At 53.9% G+C, this 14713-nt stretch overlaps 8 protein-coding genes across 8 annotated transcripts; 5 read left to right on the top strand and 3 right to left on the bottom strand.

Annotated features, from left to right (window-relative positions):
* Window positions 1-353: 353 nt before the first annotated feature.
* Window positions 354-3144, top strand: PG986_007167 (Serine/threonine-protein kinase mph1; the record flags this gene model as incomplete). The annotated part of the gene is made up of 2 exons (XM_066843389.1): window positions 354-2252; window positions 2305-3144. The coding sequence occupies 2 exons, from the start codon at window positions 354-356 to the stop codon at window positions 3142-3144; spliced, it is 2739 nt and encodes a 912-aa protein (XP_066699501.1).
* A 711-nt stretch (window positions 3145-3855) lies between these two features.
* On the bottom strand, window positions 3856-4527 carry PG986_007168 (mitochondrial 54S ribosomal protein bL21m; the record flags this gene model as incomplete). Its single annotated transcript, XM_066843390.1, has 1 exon — window positions 3856-4527. One exon carries the CDS (start codon window positions 4525-4527, stop codon window positions 3856-3858), a length of 672 nt encoding a protein of 223 aa, XP_066699502.1.
* A 564-nt stretch (window positions 4528-5091) lies between these two features.
* PG986_007169 (ribosomal protein S8e) lies at window positions 5092-6851 on the top strand (the record flags this gene model as incomplete). The annotated part of the gene is made up of 9 exons (XM_066843391.1): window positions 5092-5094; window positions 5165-5199; window positions 5271-5579; window positions 5709-5727; window positions 5805-5830; window positions 5885-5947; window positions 6304-6328; window positions 6472-6630; window positions 6798-6851. 9 exons carry the CDS (start codon window positions 5092-5094, stop codon window positions 6849-6851), a joined length of 693 nt encoding a protein of 230 aa, XP_066699503.1.
* A 742-nt stretch (window positions 6852-7593) lies between these two features.
* PG986_007170 (Signal peptidase complex subunit SPC2) lies at window positions 7594-8458 on the bottom strand (the record flags this gene model as incomplete). The annotated part of the gene is made up of 3 exons (XM_066843392.1): window positions 7594-7953; window positions 8096-8346; window positions 8419-8458. 3 exons carry the CDS (start codon window positions 8456-8458, stop codon window positions 7594-7596), a joined length of 651 nt encoding a protein of 216 aa, XP_066699504.1.
* A 568-nt stretch (window positions 8459-9026) lies between these two features.
* Window positions 9027-9941, top strand: PG986_007171 (uncharacterized protein; the record flags this gene model as incomplete). Its single annotated transcript, XM_066843393.1, has 3 exons — window positions 9027-9073; window positions 9141-9697; window positions 9760-9941. 3 exons carry the CDS (start codon window positions 9027-9029, stop codon window positions 9939-9941), a joined length of 786 nt encoding a protein of 261 aa, XP_066699505.1.
* A 110-nt stretch (window positions 9942-10051) lies between these two features.
* On the bottom strand, window positions 10052-10949 carry PG986_007172 (RNA polymerase III subunit Rpc25; the record flags this gene model as incomplete). The annotated part of the gene is made up of 4 exons (XM_066843394.1): window positions 10052-10286; window positions 10351-10567; window positions 10638-10833; window positions 10938-10949. 4 exons carry the CDS (start codon window positions 10947-10949, stop codon window positions 10052-10054), a joined length of 660 nt encoding a protein of 219 aa, XP_066699506.1.
* A 913-nt stretch (window positions 10950-11862) lies between these two features.
* PG986_007173 (uncharacterized protein) lies at window positions 11863-12324 on the top strand (the record flags this gene model as incomplete). The annotated part of the gene is made up of 1 exon (XM_066843395.1): window positions 11863-12324. One exon carries the CDS (start codon window positions 11863-11865, stop codon window positions 12322-12324), a length of 462 nt encoding a protein of 153 aa, XP_066699507.1.
* Window positions 12325-12430: 106 nt separating this feature from the next.
* On the top strand, window positions 12431-13722 carry PG986_007174 (uncharacterized protein; the record flags this gene model as incomplete). Its single annotated transcript, XM_066843396.1, has 3 exons — window positions 12431-12879; window positions 12940-13327; window positions 13384-13722. The coding sequence occupies 3 exons, from the start codon at window positions 12431-12433 to the stop codon at window positions 13720-13722; spliced, it is 1176 nt and encodes a 391-aa protein (XP_066699508.1).
* Between the last annotated feature and the right edge of the window lie 991 nt (window positions 13723-14713).

Genomic DNA, 14713 nt, shown 5'->3' on the forward strand with positions numbered 1-14713 from the left:
TTTGACCCGAGCTCCTTACCCACGATGCTGCAACACGAACCCATAATCTTTGCATGCGCGCCCGCATTGTTGTAATCTCCCTCCCAGATCGCATTTTCTCGACCATGACCAGCCCCGACGCGTAGAACATTGCTTACAACGGCCTCAATCCACCACCGCCCTCAACCATATCACTTAGCCGTCGTCGCTTTGCCGGCCGCTACCCTTGTTTTGGTCAAACTGCAAGTTCGTCCGTCCCGCGATTGACCCTTGCGAGAACGACGCTTTCACCGGCAACACTTTTTGGAGAAGGAACCAAAAAAAGAGAGAGAAAAGGTAAAATCACCAGGGAGAAAGGACAACAGAAAATTGGAATGACGACCGCGTCCCCCGCATCAGTTGGCTCGAGCCACCAATCCGTGCCTTCGCGGAAACCCTCCTTGAGATCGGGGTTGCGGAGAGCTTCATCGCGATCACAACTCGACCGTCCCCTCTCGAATCCGGCCGCCTATCCGAGTCACGCGTCTTCCAGGTCTCAATATGCCGCCAACACCACTTCCCACGCGGACAGCTCCGATGATGAAATACCTGTGCCTATGAAGCTCAGCGCCCTCACCAAAGCATTGCTAAGCGATGGCGGATCCGCCGACCAACAACGTGCAGCCCATCAATCCATGGCGGCTGCATCGGCGGCTACACGAGGAGTTCGAACTAGAGCTCAAAGCAACCGCCCTTCTTCTCCCGCGTCAGCGGCACAGGCCCAACCCCAAGAAGCCGAGAAGCCTGCCAAGAGGCGCAGTATCCTCAATACATCAGCGGCAGCCCGGGCCGAGGAGAGGCGGCACACTAGAGCGAGCAGTGCCCAGGTATCTTCTCGACCCACCTCGCCAGCACGCAGCCAGGCTAGCCACGACGGAAACAGCCCTGTGCGGAAGAGGGTCGTCAGGCTAAGCACCACTCCGGGTGTTGCGGCGCAGTTTGGCGCTGTAGAGCCATCGAAACGGCGGTCCACCTCGTTATCTGCCTCTCAGCGGGGGCTTGCTAGGCCACCCAGCCGAGAGAGCGTGATGGAGGAGAGGGCGAATGCCTCGGAAATCCGTGATGTCAATACGCCGGTTGCCCAGGCTCCTAGAAGCGTTCGCATTGCGGTTGGCTCTTCCGGCGGGAGGGGTCATTCCTCCGGATCATCGTCTAGAAGAACAGACCCTGCTTCCCAACACCAATCCGAGAATGATGCGCCAGAAGAACCTGTCACTGCTCCACGCCCTCGTTCTGGAGTTGGCCATGACAGCGGGTCCCGGGCTGGGTCCCATGGATCGAAGACACGATCAGAGGAAAGCCAGGCCCTGCAGAGCTCTATGCGTGTCAAGAGGGTTGGAAAAATACCCGGGAGCTTTCTGAGCGGACCGGCACGGCGAGGCCGGAGGCGCCAGAGCGAGGAGGACGGTGAAAATGAGGGAGAGATGTTGCCCCTGAGTCAAGAGGAGCCGGAAAGCCAACTGCCACAGGACGGGCTCGACCTAGAACCAGCCGACAATCTCGCGTCATCTTATTATATGCCCGACCGCATCGCCTCAGGCAGCCCCCCTAGTGTGAAAGGCTTTGCCAGACGGGATCAAGAGGCGTCCATCGCGGAGCACGGACAGAGTATACTGTCTAGGCGGGCGTCGCCAGATCGAGAAGAGATTCCCATGCCGCATTATAAGGTTTCGGCACTACGACCGGACTTACCAGTCCAAAACAGCCAAGAGAACGATGCGCATCCCGCCTCCAGAAGAAACAAGGGCCTCGAAAGCAGCATACTAGAACAGAGTGCTGTCAAGGCATCTTCCCGCCCGATGAGCGCACAGATAGGATCCATGCGACCAGATTCCCCCGAGCGGAAGCCTTTGTCGTCCATCAACCAGAACACCCCGAGAAGGGCCGCTCCTGCGCCTCCGCCGAAGATGTCTATGCTTGAGGCGGCCACATCCACAGCTGGCGCAGCCACTACCCAGCAGGCATCCAGAAAGAGGAACTATATGAAAGTCAACGGAAAATACTACACCCGTATTGACTCGCTTGGCCGCGGTGGGAGTGCAAAGGTATACCGTGTCGCCGCCGATAATGGAAAAATGTTTGCTCTGAAGCGGGTGTCCACCGAGAACGCGGATCCTATGACAATCCGCGGCTTCAAGGGGGAAATTGACCTGCTCAAGAAGTTGAACAGCGTCGACAGGGTCATTAGCCTGATTGACTGGGAAATGAATGAAGAAAAGCAGGCTCTCAGCTTGGTCAGTCGGTCCGTTTCTCGCCAAGTCTCGCCAATAGCTAACAGTATGACAGGTTATGGAAATGGGAGAACTGGACTTTAACTCGCTGTTACGGCAGCGCTACTCATCCGAGACTTCACAGTTTGATCCCGTCTTTGTTCGGTACTACTGGCAGGAGATGCTCGAGTGCCTGGCTGCAGTTCACTCTTGTGATATCGTCCACTCCGACTTGAAGCCTGCCAACTTTGTTGTGGTCCACGGGCGCCTCAAGCTCATCGATTTTGGTATCGCTAACGCAATCCAGACTGACGAAACAGTCAATGTTCACCGAGAGACACAGATCGGGACGCCCAACTACATGAGTCCCGAGTCGTTGCTCGATTCTAATACGATGGGCCCCGACGGACGCCGCATTAGCTCCAGCAGCCGGGTCCCTGGCGCTCCTAAGCTCATGAAGCTGGGCAAGCCAAGTGACGTCTGGAGCCTGGGCTGCATCCTCTACCAACTGGTCTACGGCAGCCCACCCTTCGGCCACATCCCCAACCAGATGCAGCGATGCCAGGCCATCATTGACTGGAACTACCCCATCTCCTTCAAAGACCGCGGTATGGGAAATGTCCCCGTACCACCCAGCCTACTGCGTACGATGCGCCGGTGTCTCACCCGTGACCGGGACCTACGACCCACGTGTCGAGAACTGCTCAGCCCGCAGGATCCCTTCTTATATCCTGTCGAGTGTGGCGAGGGGCAGCTGCCGCTGAGTGAGGAGTTGCTGGGCCGCATCATTCAGAGTGTAGTTACTAGATGTAAGGAGAGAATGCCTACCGAAGCCGAGGCGCTGAGCGTGTGGCCCAGCGCATACTGGGGTAGCATTGCAAAAGCGGTTGGGCGGGATCTTGGCCGGTCAGGATAGAATGATTGATATGATGGTTTATGGCTAATTATACTTGGGTTACGGTCACCAACACGGCATGACTGGATATTCAAGATTGATGGGACTAAGACGGGACAACTTTGAACGAATGAATGTGCAGTTGGAGCGTGGTTGGGGGCAAGGAAGCCTTCTTGCTTACAGTGTGTTTTGTTTTCTTTAGGGAAGGGGAAGGGGCCGATAGTGCCTCCGGCCTTTTTTTGTATTCCTCGTCTTTCGTTCGTTGAACCAAAGGCGGACCTTGTCATGGCCACGGAGTTTCTTGGGGGGCTTTTTGGCTAAGGAAGGGCGAGGTATCTATGTTGTTGGTTGCTCATTGCGCGTTTACATCTATATTCCCCCTTTGACGCGGCAGCTGTTTTACGCTGCGCTTTTTCCTTTTCCTGTTACAAAATGTTTAATTCAAAACTACAACTTGGATATGAAGTCTCGAAATCTTGGTGAAGTACTGCTTCCTCCCTTCTATGGTTATGGTACAGATAGGTGTTACATTGCCTGGCCGAGGTCTCTTAAAAAAATCCCGACCGAGTTGAATCTAACGCTCTGTACAGGTTGGCGTGATATACACCGTTGAGATCATGACAATACATGTAGTTGCCAATGTTCGTCCCTGGTATACGCTAACGTGCCACATGACCGTCGCTCGACTGGGCTGTTTACCCATGGGGTTGCTCTCCGAAGGCCGGATTGCCTTTACAGGCTGACGGCCTCGGGGCCGTTAATGCTGACCTCGCTGATGCGCAGGATGGTGAAGTGGTGCTTGCTCCTGACCTGCTTGTTGCGGCGCTGCCGGCGCTTCGTCTTGATCTTGATGCGCATGGGTTCCGTCTCGGTACCGAGGACGGTGGCGCGGCACTCGAACAGGCGCTCGTCGATGTAAGGGCTGCCTTTGAGGGTGAAGTCACGCGAGCCCAGGGTGCTGGCGCGGTCGAGGCGCAGGACGTCGCCGGGAACGACGCCGGGCATCTTGAAGGGCAGGCGGATCTGGTCGCCGGCCGTCACCAGGTAGGGGCGGCCCCAGATGTGCGCCGTCAGGTAGTGCGCGGGTTGGGTGCGCAGCAGGGGTAGCAGCTGCGCGATGGTGGCCCGGGATTCGCTCGTGGGCGGGTTGACCTGCTGCGGGATGCGCGGGTAGAGAGCCTCGGCGGCCTGAGGGATTTGGGACCGGGACTCGGTCGCTAGGGACGCGGCCTCGGCAGGGTTCGTAGGTATGCTCGAAGGTGCTGTGGCATTTCGAGGTGTTGGCGAATTCCTCCGGAGTGGTGTTGTGGATAGGGAACGGACGGGCAGTCTGAATTGAGCGGCTGGCCGCGAGGTTGAGGGAGCTCGCAGCTCCAAGAGGGAGCGGAGGAGTGAGCGACTCATTTTTGCGGTGTCGTGAATGGACTCGATGTAGAATCGGCGGCCTTCCCAAGTCGTCACCGTCGCCTTGATGATTGATAGTTCTGGGGTTGAATTTGGAGCAGCCCGTCCAAGCCGGTCCGAGTCTCTCTCTCTCTCTCTACTGACCTTGCTTCCTTCTCCGAGTTAGCTTGCAGGTCCAATAAATTCTTCCATTGGAGGCACCACTAGCCCGCCCGCCTGCCCGCCTTATTCAATGACAGGGGTCACTCTCTACTTGCCTGCCTAGGTACATGCACTTGTACGCTTTACCGCCAGCTGGAAATTACAGCGGGGACTTTGCTATCGCAGCCAATCAGAGGGGCAGATAACGGGTTTATCCAGCAATCCCGCCTACAATTTTTCGATAAGTGGCGGGTCCCCATCAATCAATTGCATTCGATAGCAGTATTCCGTTCGTGATTTATCTATCTATCACGCCCAAGCTGCAAGCAACAGCCTTCCAACAAGCAATCGCTCCCATTCATCTGCATTGCGAGTATCGACCCTCATCTCCCCCAACGAGTCCGCCAGAGATCATAACGCAACATGGTATGTCCCACCTTCTGATCTCGTGCTCCTTCTTGTTGATCAAGTTGACTGACCATCCGGCTGCTTCTAGCCTCAAAATGAGTACATGGATCGCTTCCGGCGGCTGTAAGCGCTTCTCCTACTCTCGACTTCTGGTCTAGCCTCCTTCCAAGTTCTAACCATGCCGGCCTCTGCAGTCACGGCCGTCGGTTCGATCACGAAGAGCGATCCCGCAAGAAGGAAGCCCGCCAGGCCCACAAGCAGTCTGAAGATGCCCAGAACCTGCGCGGTCTGCGCGCCAAGCTGAACCAGCAGAAGCGCCACAAGGAGAAGATCCAGATGCGCAAGCAACTCAAGGCCCACGAGGAGCGCGACGTCAAGTCGGCCGGCGACAAGGACCCCAGCGCCCCTCTGCCCAACTACCTGCTCGACCGAAGCAACCCATCCACTGCCAAGGCTCTGTCAACCGCCATCAAGAACAAGCGAAAGGATGCCGCTGCTCGATTGTACGTCCCCTTACCGCACATCATGATTTCAGGCCTACGTGCCTGTTTCGGAAATAGATAACTGTTACCTGAGCACGGTACTGCCATTGAGAGTATCGAGAACAAATTCACTGACACAGCTTCGTATAGTGCCGTTCCCTTACCGAAAGTAAGCTTGCAATGCTTGTTTTCCAGAGTTTTCGGACTCTGGAACCCGAAGATCTTGAACTGACCCAAAATTTCTAGGTCAAGGGAATAGCTGAAGAGGAAATGTTCGTGACCTTCGTTACCTCCACGCGCTGTCTCCCTTCCTAACATTCCTACAGGTTCAAGGTGATCCAGACGGGCAAGAAGGTCAACAAGAAATCCTGGAAGCGAATGATTACCAAGTGAGTGCCCATATGCGGGGCTGGCCCCTGGCCCCCTTTCTCTCTTTCCCCCTTCTCCTCTACCCATATCCTCTAAGTCGTCGATACATGTATATCTTTCTGAAGATAGTCGCTAATTCAGTTCAATGCAGACCGACGTTTGTAGGACCGGACTTTACACGTCGCCCGGTGAAGTAACCAACCCGAGCCCTATTCCAACCCTACTTGACACTAACCACTAATCCGTCACTTTCGAAAAGATATGAGCGTTTCATTCGGTGAGTTTCCCTCCTATAATCTAGTACTATGAATTGACCTGGCCACAATGGTCTTTCAACTTCACGAGAGCAACCGCTGACCCAGATGTCTTACCGCAGGCCCATGGGATTACGCTACAAGAAGGTAGGACTTTTGATGTTCCCTCCTCCCTCTTCCAGCGTGTATCGGGAGGACCAAGTTTGTGGCTCCTCGAAGAGTTGTCTACGGCTCCTCCTGGGACCTGCGATATCTTGAAAGAGTAACACTAACGCCGAGACTCGTCACAGGCTAATGTGACACATCCAACCCTTGGTGTTACTGTGTTTTTGCCGATTCTTGCCGTCAAGAAGAATCCTTCTAATCCTCTGTACACGCAACTGGGTGTCCTAACCAAAGGCACCGTACTGGAGATTAACGTCAGCGAGCTAGGGCTGACCACGACATCTGTAAGTTGAATCCTGGATACACATACATGATCTTTGCTTGGCTAACCTCATTTTTAGGGGAACGTGATATGGGGAAAATACGCCCAGGCATGTGATGAAGCTATTCCCAGTCCTTCGTGTGGTTCACGTTTGAATTCGGAGGGGGAGCAACGACTGACTTTGTCTAGATTACCAATAACCCGGACACAGAGGGCTGCGTGAACGCTGTTCTTCTCGTCTAGTTCACGGAAATTACCAAAGATGGAGATACAGGGAGCACCAGGAGGGTGAGGTAGAAATAGGAGGGCGCTAGAGGTGAAGGTGAAATGGGGGGTAGGAGGGTGGAATAGGGGCTAGGAAGCTAAGCCACCTGAGCTCAGATCTCGGACTAAGCTAACTTGGTGGGGCTTATGTGGCTTAGCCAGTTGGTTTCATTGGACCAGCCCAGCCACAAGCCACGCACTCACCCCCCATTTGCATTTGCTTGAGACTTGAGCTCTGAGCATGATGGTGTTCGGCGTTTACATACATGTTATTGATTCACCCATCACCTGGTCATTTGTCGACCGCCACAACACACTCTACGAGTAATAAACTACCTCCTTGAACGCCATAAAGCAGAAATTTATACACTGCAGCGTCCAATAATTAGCTGGTTTATGCAAGGCCGATCATGCTGGTTTGCAATGAGATTTCACAATGACTGGGTAATCAAATCTTATTGTACATTATAAAACAAGATGGGAATTCTTCTCTCCGCAAACATTTAAAGGCCGCATTAATAAGTCTGGCCTATCCAATGGAAAGCATTCATAATAGTAAACTGATCAAATCTTACAGCTTCCCTGTGCTCGGGCGTGTCAGTTGCTGCTGAATTACGACATCTAGCATTCTGCACTCGTTGAACTAAAGAAGGGGCTTCTAATTTCGACACTACTCAGGGTGCTCAGTAGCTCTATTTCTGCTCGAGTATAGTGGAACATCTCAAGCTTTTCTTCGCTTGGACTTTTTACCCGAGGTTGCATCGGCACTTGTAGCGCTGCCGACATCCTCGCCGGCCGCCAAGGCGTTCAGCACATCCTGATTCATATTTACAAAGTCGGAGGTAGGCTCCTGTGCTGTTGCGGCGGCCGCCACTCTCTTGGGGTCTGCTGTTGCGATAAGAGGAACAGACGTCGCCAGCATGGATTGGAAGGGGGGTACAATAAAGTGACCGGCCGCATCAAACCACTCCGTGAAAGACTTTTGCAGTTCAATATGGTTCGGCTTGCCTCCCTTGCTGGTCACTGTGATCTTCATCTTGTAGATGGGGATGTTCTTGTCGGTGGAGGTGGCAATGGAGATCTAAGCAAGGGCGTTAGTCAACCAGCGGCAGGGCCACAGCTGCTCGCGACAGCGGACGCTGTTCGGATAGCAGAAGAAACGGACAAGGCCCGCGGGGGTCCGACATACCTTATCCCCCCTTAGGGGTGGTTCCCTGATAGACGATGCCCTTCTCCACGAACGCGATCCAGTAGGTGAGGATAGTGTTGATGACGGTGTAGACAGCGACGGCGACCGCCGTGTAGTACTTGGTGTTGTCGAAGCCGAACTTGTAGTCCCAGGCGAAGCATGCACCGGCGATGACAAAGGCAGTGTAGCCGAGGGCCAGCCGCGTGTCGACTAGGGTGTGGTTCTGCTTGAACTTCAGAGAGTTGAGGTAGTTCGGAATAGCATCATCGGAGGTGTTCTTCAGGTCTGCAGATCATAGTCAGTCCGGTTCGGGGGATGATGCGCTAGATGTAGAGAGCCATGATGCGACAAACGTACCCGCCAGATTGTGGACAGTGATTTTTTCTTGGGATGCCATGTTGGCGGCTTGGTCTTTTTGGCCTTTGTGTTCTGCCTGATTGCTGTTGGTATGGTTGAAGGGCAGTAGGGACTCGAGTTCGATTGATGTCGAGAAACTGGACGCCCAGGGAAGAAGTGAGGTCCCGTCCACTATATCCAAGCTGCTTGCTACCTAGGGTCCGGGTTATGTGAGATCGGCTTAGCTGCCGGGGAAAGGTTGAGGTGGCCTTCTGCCACTTACAGCTTAGGCAACTTGGAGTGGAGGCTGATAGGCTTATGGGCATTTGAATGACGGGCTTCAGACAGGTACATCAGTGCTGTAGCTAGGTAGGTTAGGTACCTTAGGTACCTAGCACTGCAGGTGTAGCTCATTGCGCCGGAGCGCTACAACGATCGGCCGACCCTCATTCCCGCTTCGTACCGTGAGGTCAGCAGCTGCATTCACGTCACGTACCGAACCTGGGCTTGCACGAGGATCAACCATTCACACACGCTCCAGATAGCCAATTGCAAAGACACCCCTTCGGCTCAGATCTTGCGCCCGGAACCTCCCAGTCCACCCTGCCCAAGGCTGCTCCCGTGCAGAGATGGCTCAATTACCACCGCAGACGATCCAGAGGGATCCCCAGCTATTGTCAGTCTACACCCATGCGGCCTCCCTTGCTATACAAGATGCGCCGAGCTAATCCGGACGTATGTAGCTATTGGATTCTATTCCCCATTACCGTGGTCATGATCCTCACCGGCATTCTTCGTCACTACGCAACCGTTCTAATGGCGAGCCCGCCCAAGAAGGTCGAACAGCCCGCGCTGAAGGAACAGAGGTCCCTCATGCATGGCGTGGCGGTTCGATCCAACTTCCACGTCTTGACCGCCCCGTCCTTCAAGGCCCGCCGCGAGTTCCTCACCACTGCCTTCGAGTCGGGCGCATACCTCAAGGATCCCGAACGCCGCGGCCAACCCCCCGCCAACCCCATGACTGACCCCGGCGCCATGGATGGCATGATGGGCATGATGAAGAACAACATGGCCATGATGGTCCCCAACACCCTGATTATGAGCTGGATCAACACCTTCTTCAGTGGCTTTGTCATTTTGAAGTTGCCATTTCCAATCACCATCAAGTTCAAGAGTATGCTGCAGGCTGGTGTAGCGACCAAGGAGATGGATCCCCGATGGATGTCAAGCATTAGTTGGTACTTCTTGTGCTACTTCGGGCTTCAATTCGTTTTCAACTTCCTGCTGGGCAGCGACAATGGTAAGAGCCCCTGCAATGCCTCTTGGGCCCCTTGGACAAACTATAGCTTACACCTATTCCAGCCGCTAGCCAGATGGCGCAGCAGATGCAGGGAATGGCCCCCCAGGCACCCAACATGTTTGGGCCGGGCGTTGATGCCGACAAGCAGTTTCAGGCCGAGGCGGAAAATCTGGCAGTCATCAAGCATTATTCTGTCCTTGATGATGTGGAACAAAGACTGCTCGAGGGTATCAAAACGAGATAGAGGCTACGCCAACATGGCAGGATCCAACCACTCTCCCGTATTGGGGGTATGCACCGTTGGACACTATCGAATGCTGCTTTCCGTTCCTGCTCCTGCTCCTACTCTTGCTCCTACTCTTCAGTGTCGTCCCACCAGATGCAGACACCGAGGCCCTCTTTCATCATGGTGCCCTGGATGCTGTAAGGAGATATCTTCTTGGCTTGCTCCACGGCATCTTCAGCAGTGCTTTCCGGCACTTGGTCATGCCAAACCTCGTCGATGACCGATAAACGCACAGGCTCGTTTTTGTCATAGTACATGCGATCATCATCTACCACCCACGTCCAAAGCTGGGCATTGTGATTGCTGTGTTGCGGTCAGTTTTGTCGTGTGATACCGGTGTCCTGGCAGAGACAATCGACCAACTTACAATTCGCAAGATTCTGGAAGCTCCTTGTAGGAGACAAAGATTTCTTCGAAGAAATCGGTACGAACTACATGATAGTCAGGGGGGCGGAGTTCGAAGCTGGCGGCAGTGGGGGGAGCCGGTGTAGACTTACTGTTGATACCCTCTGGAGTAGCACTGCTGATTCGGCCCAGGATGGTTTCACCTTTGAATGGCCTGAAGACAATAAGTCGGAACTCGACTACCCAATGTCAGCTGAGGGCCCAGTGGTCGCGTTATGTAGTTAGTGTAGCTGCGATTGGCCGGCATACCATTGACATTGACAAGTCCTGTGCCGTGGCCGATCAAACCCTCGGAGGCCCATAGCAGGTCATACATGCAAATGCACAAGCCAATCTTCTGAATGACGCGGTTGGAGTACTTGGCATTGATGTTGTCCTCGATAGCGACTCGGCTATGCTTCTCGAACTGGGCAGGTGCAATCTGCACCAAATCCGCGATCTTGGTCTGCACGAGACGTCATGAAACAGTCATATTAGCCCTGGAAGTAGTTTCTCGTCTTGGAAAGAGGAGTGACGATGATGGACAGTGTGGTATGTGTCTTGTCTTACCAGTATGAACATTTCTGCGAAATGTTCTCCCCCATCACTCACTTGCCGATATCAGTGTTTGCTTTGGGAGCGAAGCGAGCTGCTTCAGTTGCGCTGAAGCGAGTCTCACCTACTGCCTGACTTTGAAAGATTTATGTGGGTACTTTTTTTTAGCTCGGGAGATAAAGTTAAGTAGGTACTTATTAGGCCGGCAAAGGAAGCTGCATACTAGGTACGTACCCAGTGTTATGTAAATAAGTGCTGAATGGAAGGCTCCTACAGTTTCGAGTTTCTGGCAGGTACTTACCTACCTAATCGATTCAGTTCAATTGCCCACTTGCCAGTGACGCCTCAAAGGGCGCCTGGACGCACCTGAGCCCAGCCACAGCGCATGCTCCGTGCTCCGTGGTCTATGCTCCATGCTCCTCCCTGGCTTTAAGCATTTGCGTATGTAATTGGAACCTAGCGACCTTTTTAGCGACTAAGGATCGCCTCTTCGCGCTTTCCCAACTCCCAACGTCAACTTCCACCCCAAAACAGCGACAGCGACAACGACACACCAACGCTCATCCTCTCGCCATCTCCCATTCGATACTCTTCCAATCTAGGCGATAGGATCGCCATTTCGCACCAGTCGGCACAACTTGTTCTATTCTAACAGCATCGGTTTCCTTTCCCAAGTGCAGTCCTTGGGGGCATCCATCCACGTCTACTTCGCTTCCTCGGGTTCTTCATGCGACTACTGGCGCTTCGGTGGTTGGCCTAGTTCATCAGCTCTTAGAGTTACAAGTCCTGTCACTTCGACTTGCGGAGGCCGAAGCCTTGGAGACCGATTTCACATCATAACTGGCTACTTGCTCGCATTTTGGCCGTGTCGTGACCCTCAACCCTTTCTGCATTTCCGCCTACCACCCACGACCTAGGGCGTGTCGAGAAGAACAGCACAATGGCCGGACAATACTCTTACCCGCCGCCGCCGCCGCCGCCGCCGCCTCCAGCTGCTGCGCCTGCTGGTGGCTATCCCTCTTATGGCCAAAGCCCATCATACTCGCACGCTCCTCGAGGTGGAGGATCGGTAGGCATGGGTGCAAACAGAGGTCGAGGTGGTCACCATGGCCCACCGTATGGCGGCTATTCCCATCAGGAGTTCGCAGGTCACGGCCCAGCACAGTATGGTGGTCAGACACCAAGTGGCTACTGGAACAGTCCTGCCCAACCCAACCATTCTCCTCATACCAATGCGCCCCTCCCGCCAAGTACTTATCACCCAAACTACGCCCCGCAAGGGTACAACGCACCCCCACCTTCCAACTACCCCCCGACGGCATACCCCCCCGAACCCGCAACCTTCATACCCGCCGTCCTACGGTTCCAACACCCCGGACTATGCTGCTCGGCAGTGGAGTGAACCCGGCACAGCTTATTCCCCCTACTCTAACAGAGGCGGACGCGGAGGTTTCCAGAGTGACCGAGGTGGTCATAGGCCAGAGCATAGTTCGGGGCCGGCTATCAGAATGGGGTTTGACCAGAACACCGGCCATGCCACTCAAGCGAGCAATGGTTACGCCCCGCACTATCCTTCACCTCAGCACCACGCACCTTCGGCCTACCCGCCGCCTTCCTACCCTTCCTATCCCCCTGTTCCTGCGCCCACTTACTCCGGGCCTGCACATGCTCCTTATTCACACAACAACAGCAACAGGGGGCGCGGTCGTGATGGTTCCGGGGCGTTTAGAGGCCGTTCCCACCACAACGATCGAGGAGGCGATAAGTTCCGTCACCGCGGCCAGCGGCCGCACCACGACCACAGCCCTGCTCAGAAGTCTGATCCTTCGTCTTCAAAGAAAAAGAAGAGAAAGACAAACACGTTAGGTCTGACACCAGGTGACGGCGAGGAGTCCGAAGAGGAGGCCGTAGATGAGGAGAAGCGACTGTCAGAACTTCTCGGGGCAGACACTCCAGTGTAGGTGATGTAGCCACTCTTGATACTGCAAGTGGATTACTAACATTTGTTTCATTGTAGCGTCGATGACATGGCAAGTTGGGTTGCCGAGCGCCGTGCTAACTTCCCTACCAAAGCTCGCGTTGAGGCCAAGAAGGCAGCTGAAGCAGCACAACGCGCCGAAGTCGGTGAGGACCAGAAACCGGTCACGAAGCTGGACAAAGACCAAGAGAAGGCAGAGAAGCTGCGTCGGCAGTTGGCCAAAGTGGAACGCAAGCTTGAGAAGCGCAAGAGGGAGGCCAACGATGAGGGGGACGAAATGAGAGTGGATGGTGCCGAATCCTCGTCGTCTGACTCGGAAGACGACAAGCCCGAGTCCTTGTCCACCCGCAAGGCTCCTTCTTTTTGCCGCCTCCCCCTATCACAAGAGCAGATCCTACCAACCACTGCAAATATTACTCCACGGGTGGTATTTGCGGTAAGAAGGGCAAGTGCCGATTTGTACACGACAACCTAGTTCGCGAGCAAGCTCTGCGTGAGCAAGCCGCCAATGGTGGGCGCATGACGCTCAAACAGCGTCTACTTAGAAATGACAAGGACCAGGAGGATCTTGCCATAGTTCGGAGCATCATGGACCTCCGTACCGCTGGTCGACTGGCAACTGGACAGCAAGCCACCAGCCAGTCGTCCTCTTCGAGTCAACGACCAGTCCACCCGCTTCCTCAGAAAGTTGTTGATGCGGCTTCCCTTCCCCCAGCCCCCGATGTCTTGCCAGACGGCCGTGTTAAGTCGGCGTACATCTCGACTGAGGCTAGGGATATGATGAACGAGCTGAAGCCATATGCTGGCCACAGTGGGAATTGATCAGCCCAGGGCTGTTTTAATCCTTTGTTGGAGCTGAGGGCGCTCTTTTGTTTGCCCCCTTTTTGATTTCTCCTGTACTTATCACGCGTATCATCGTGTCTTAATGGGACGATATTTGCTTCTCGAGGTTTTCCCCTTTTACCATCCAAGTTAGGATGTTCAACGCTCAGGACGACCTCCAAGAATACCCTGCCACGCATGTTGCTACGATTCCACACGTTCTATGGCAAATTTGCAACAACATCCGTCTGGTTTTACATAGGACAATCCCATCATGTCACTTGCTGCTAGCTGGGTGTGGAGTTAGGTTGACCAAGAAGACTTGGTTGACTTTCATCTGCACCTGATAAACTTGAGGTCTGTGATCAAGTTCAAGGAACAGCCTGGCTGGCCCCTTGAGTTCATTGAGGTCAGCCCAGCACTCTTTCCCACTGCCAGTGACCAAAAAGCAAGCACCACCCATTGCCATATCAGGTAACCAAACATCAACCCAAAACTTACCACGGCTTTCACACAAAAACAACGGTTCACATGGACCGATCTGTCCGAGCTGGGTCAAAAGGTTTAGAGCTCGATCTGATGGCACACAAACTGCAAGGGGCTAGACGGCATTTGTGGAATTCCTTGGCAATCTTTGCCCCCTTTGTAATAGCTTGCAGCATTTTAATTTAGACTCGTCGGTTAAGCGATCAACTTATTCATCTTGCCTTCCTCTGTAACAAAGGCTACTGCGGCTTTACTTTTCATGAAGACTAAACCTATTCCCTTGAGAGCTGTAATGTAGAAGTCCAATAAAATAGTATTATTGGATTACATAGATGCCGTAGAAAATAAGGCGCTTGATCTATTATCCCAGATGTAACGTTGACGTATCAGTCGTATATGCCAGTGCGGTGTCGACCATGCGCAAAGGTACTCGCAGCTTTCATCTCAAGGGAGACAGTTATATCTAACCCTCGGCCTCGTAGGCCATAAATCGAGTTTCACCAAG

This window comes from Apiospora aurea (genome assembly GCF_038362705.1).
Source record: "Apiospora aurea strain CBS 24483 chromosome Unknown utg000005l_segment0_segment0, whole genome shotgun sequence".
NCBI classification, from domain to species: domain Eukaryota; kingdom Fungi; phylum Ascomycota; class Sordariomycetes; order Amphisphaeriales; family Apiosporaceae; genus Apiospora; species Apiospora aurea.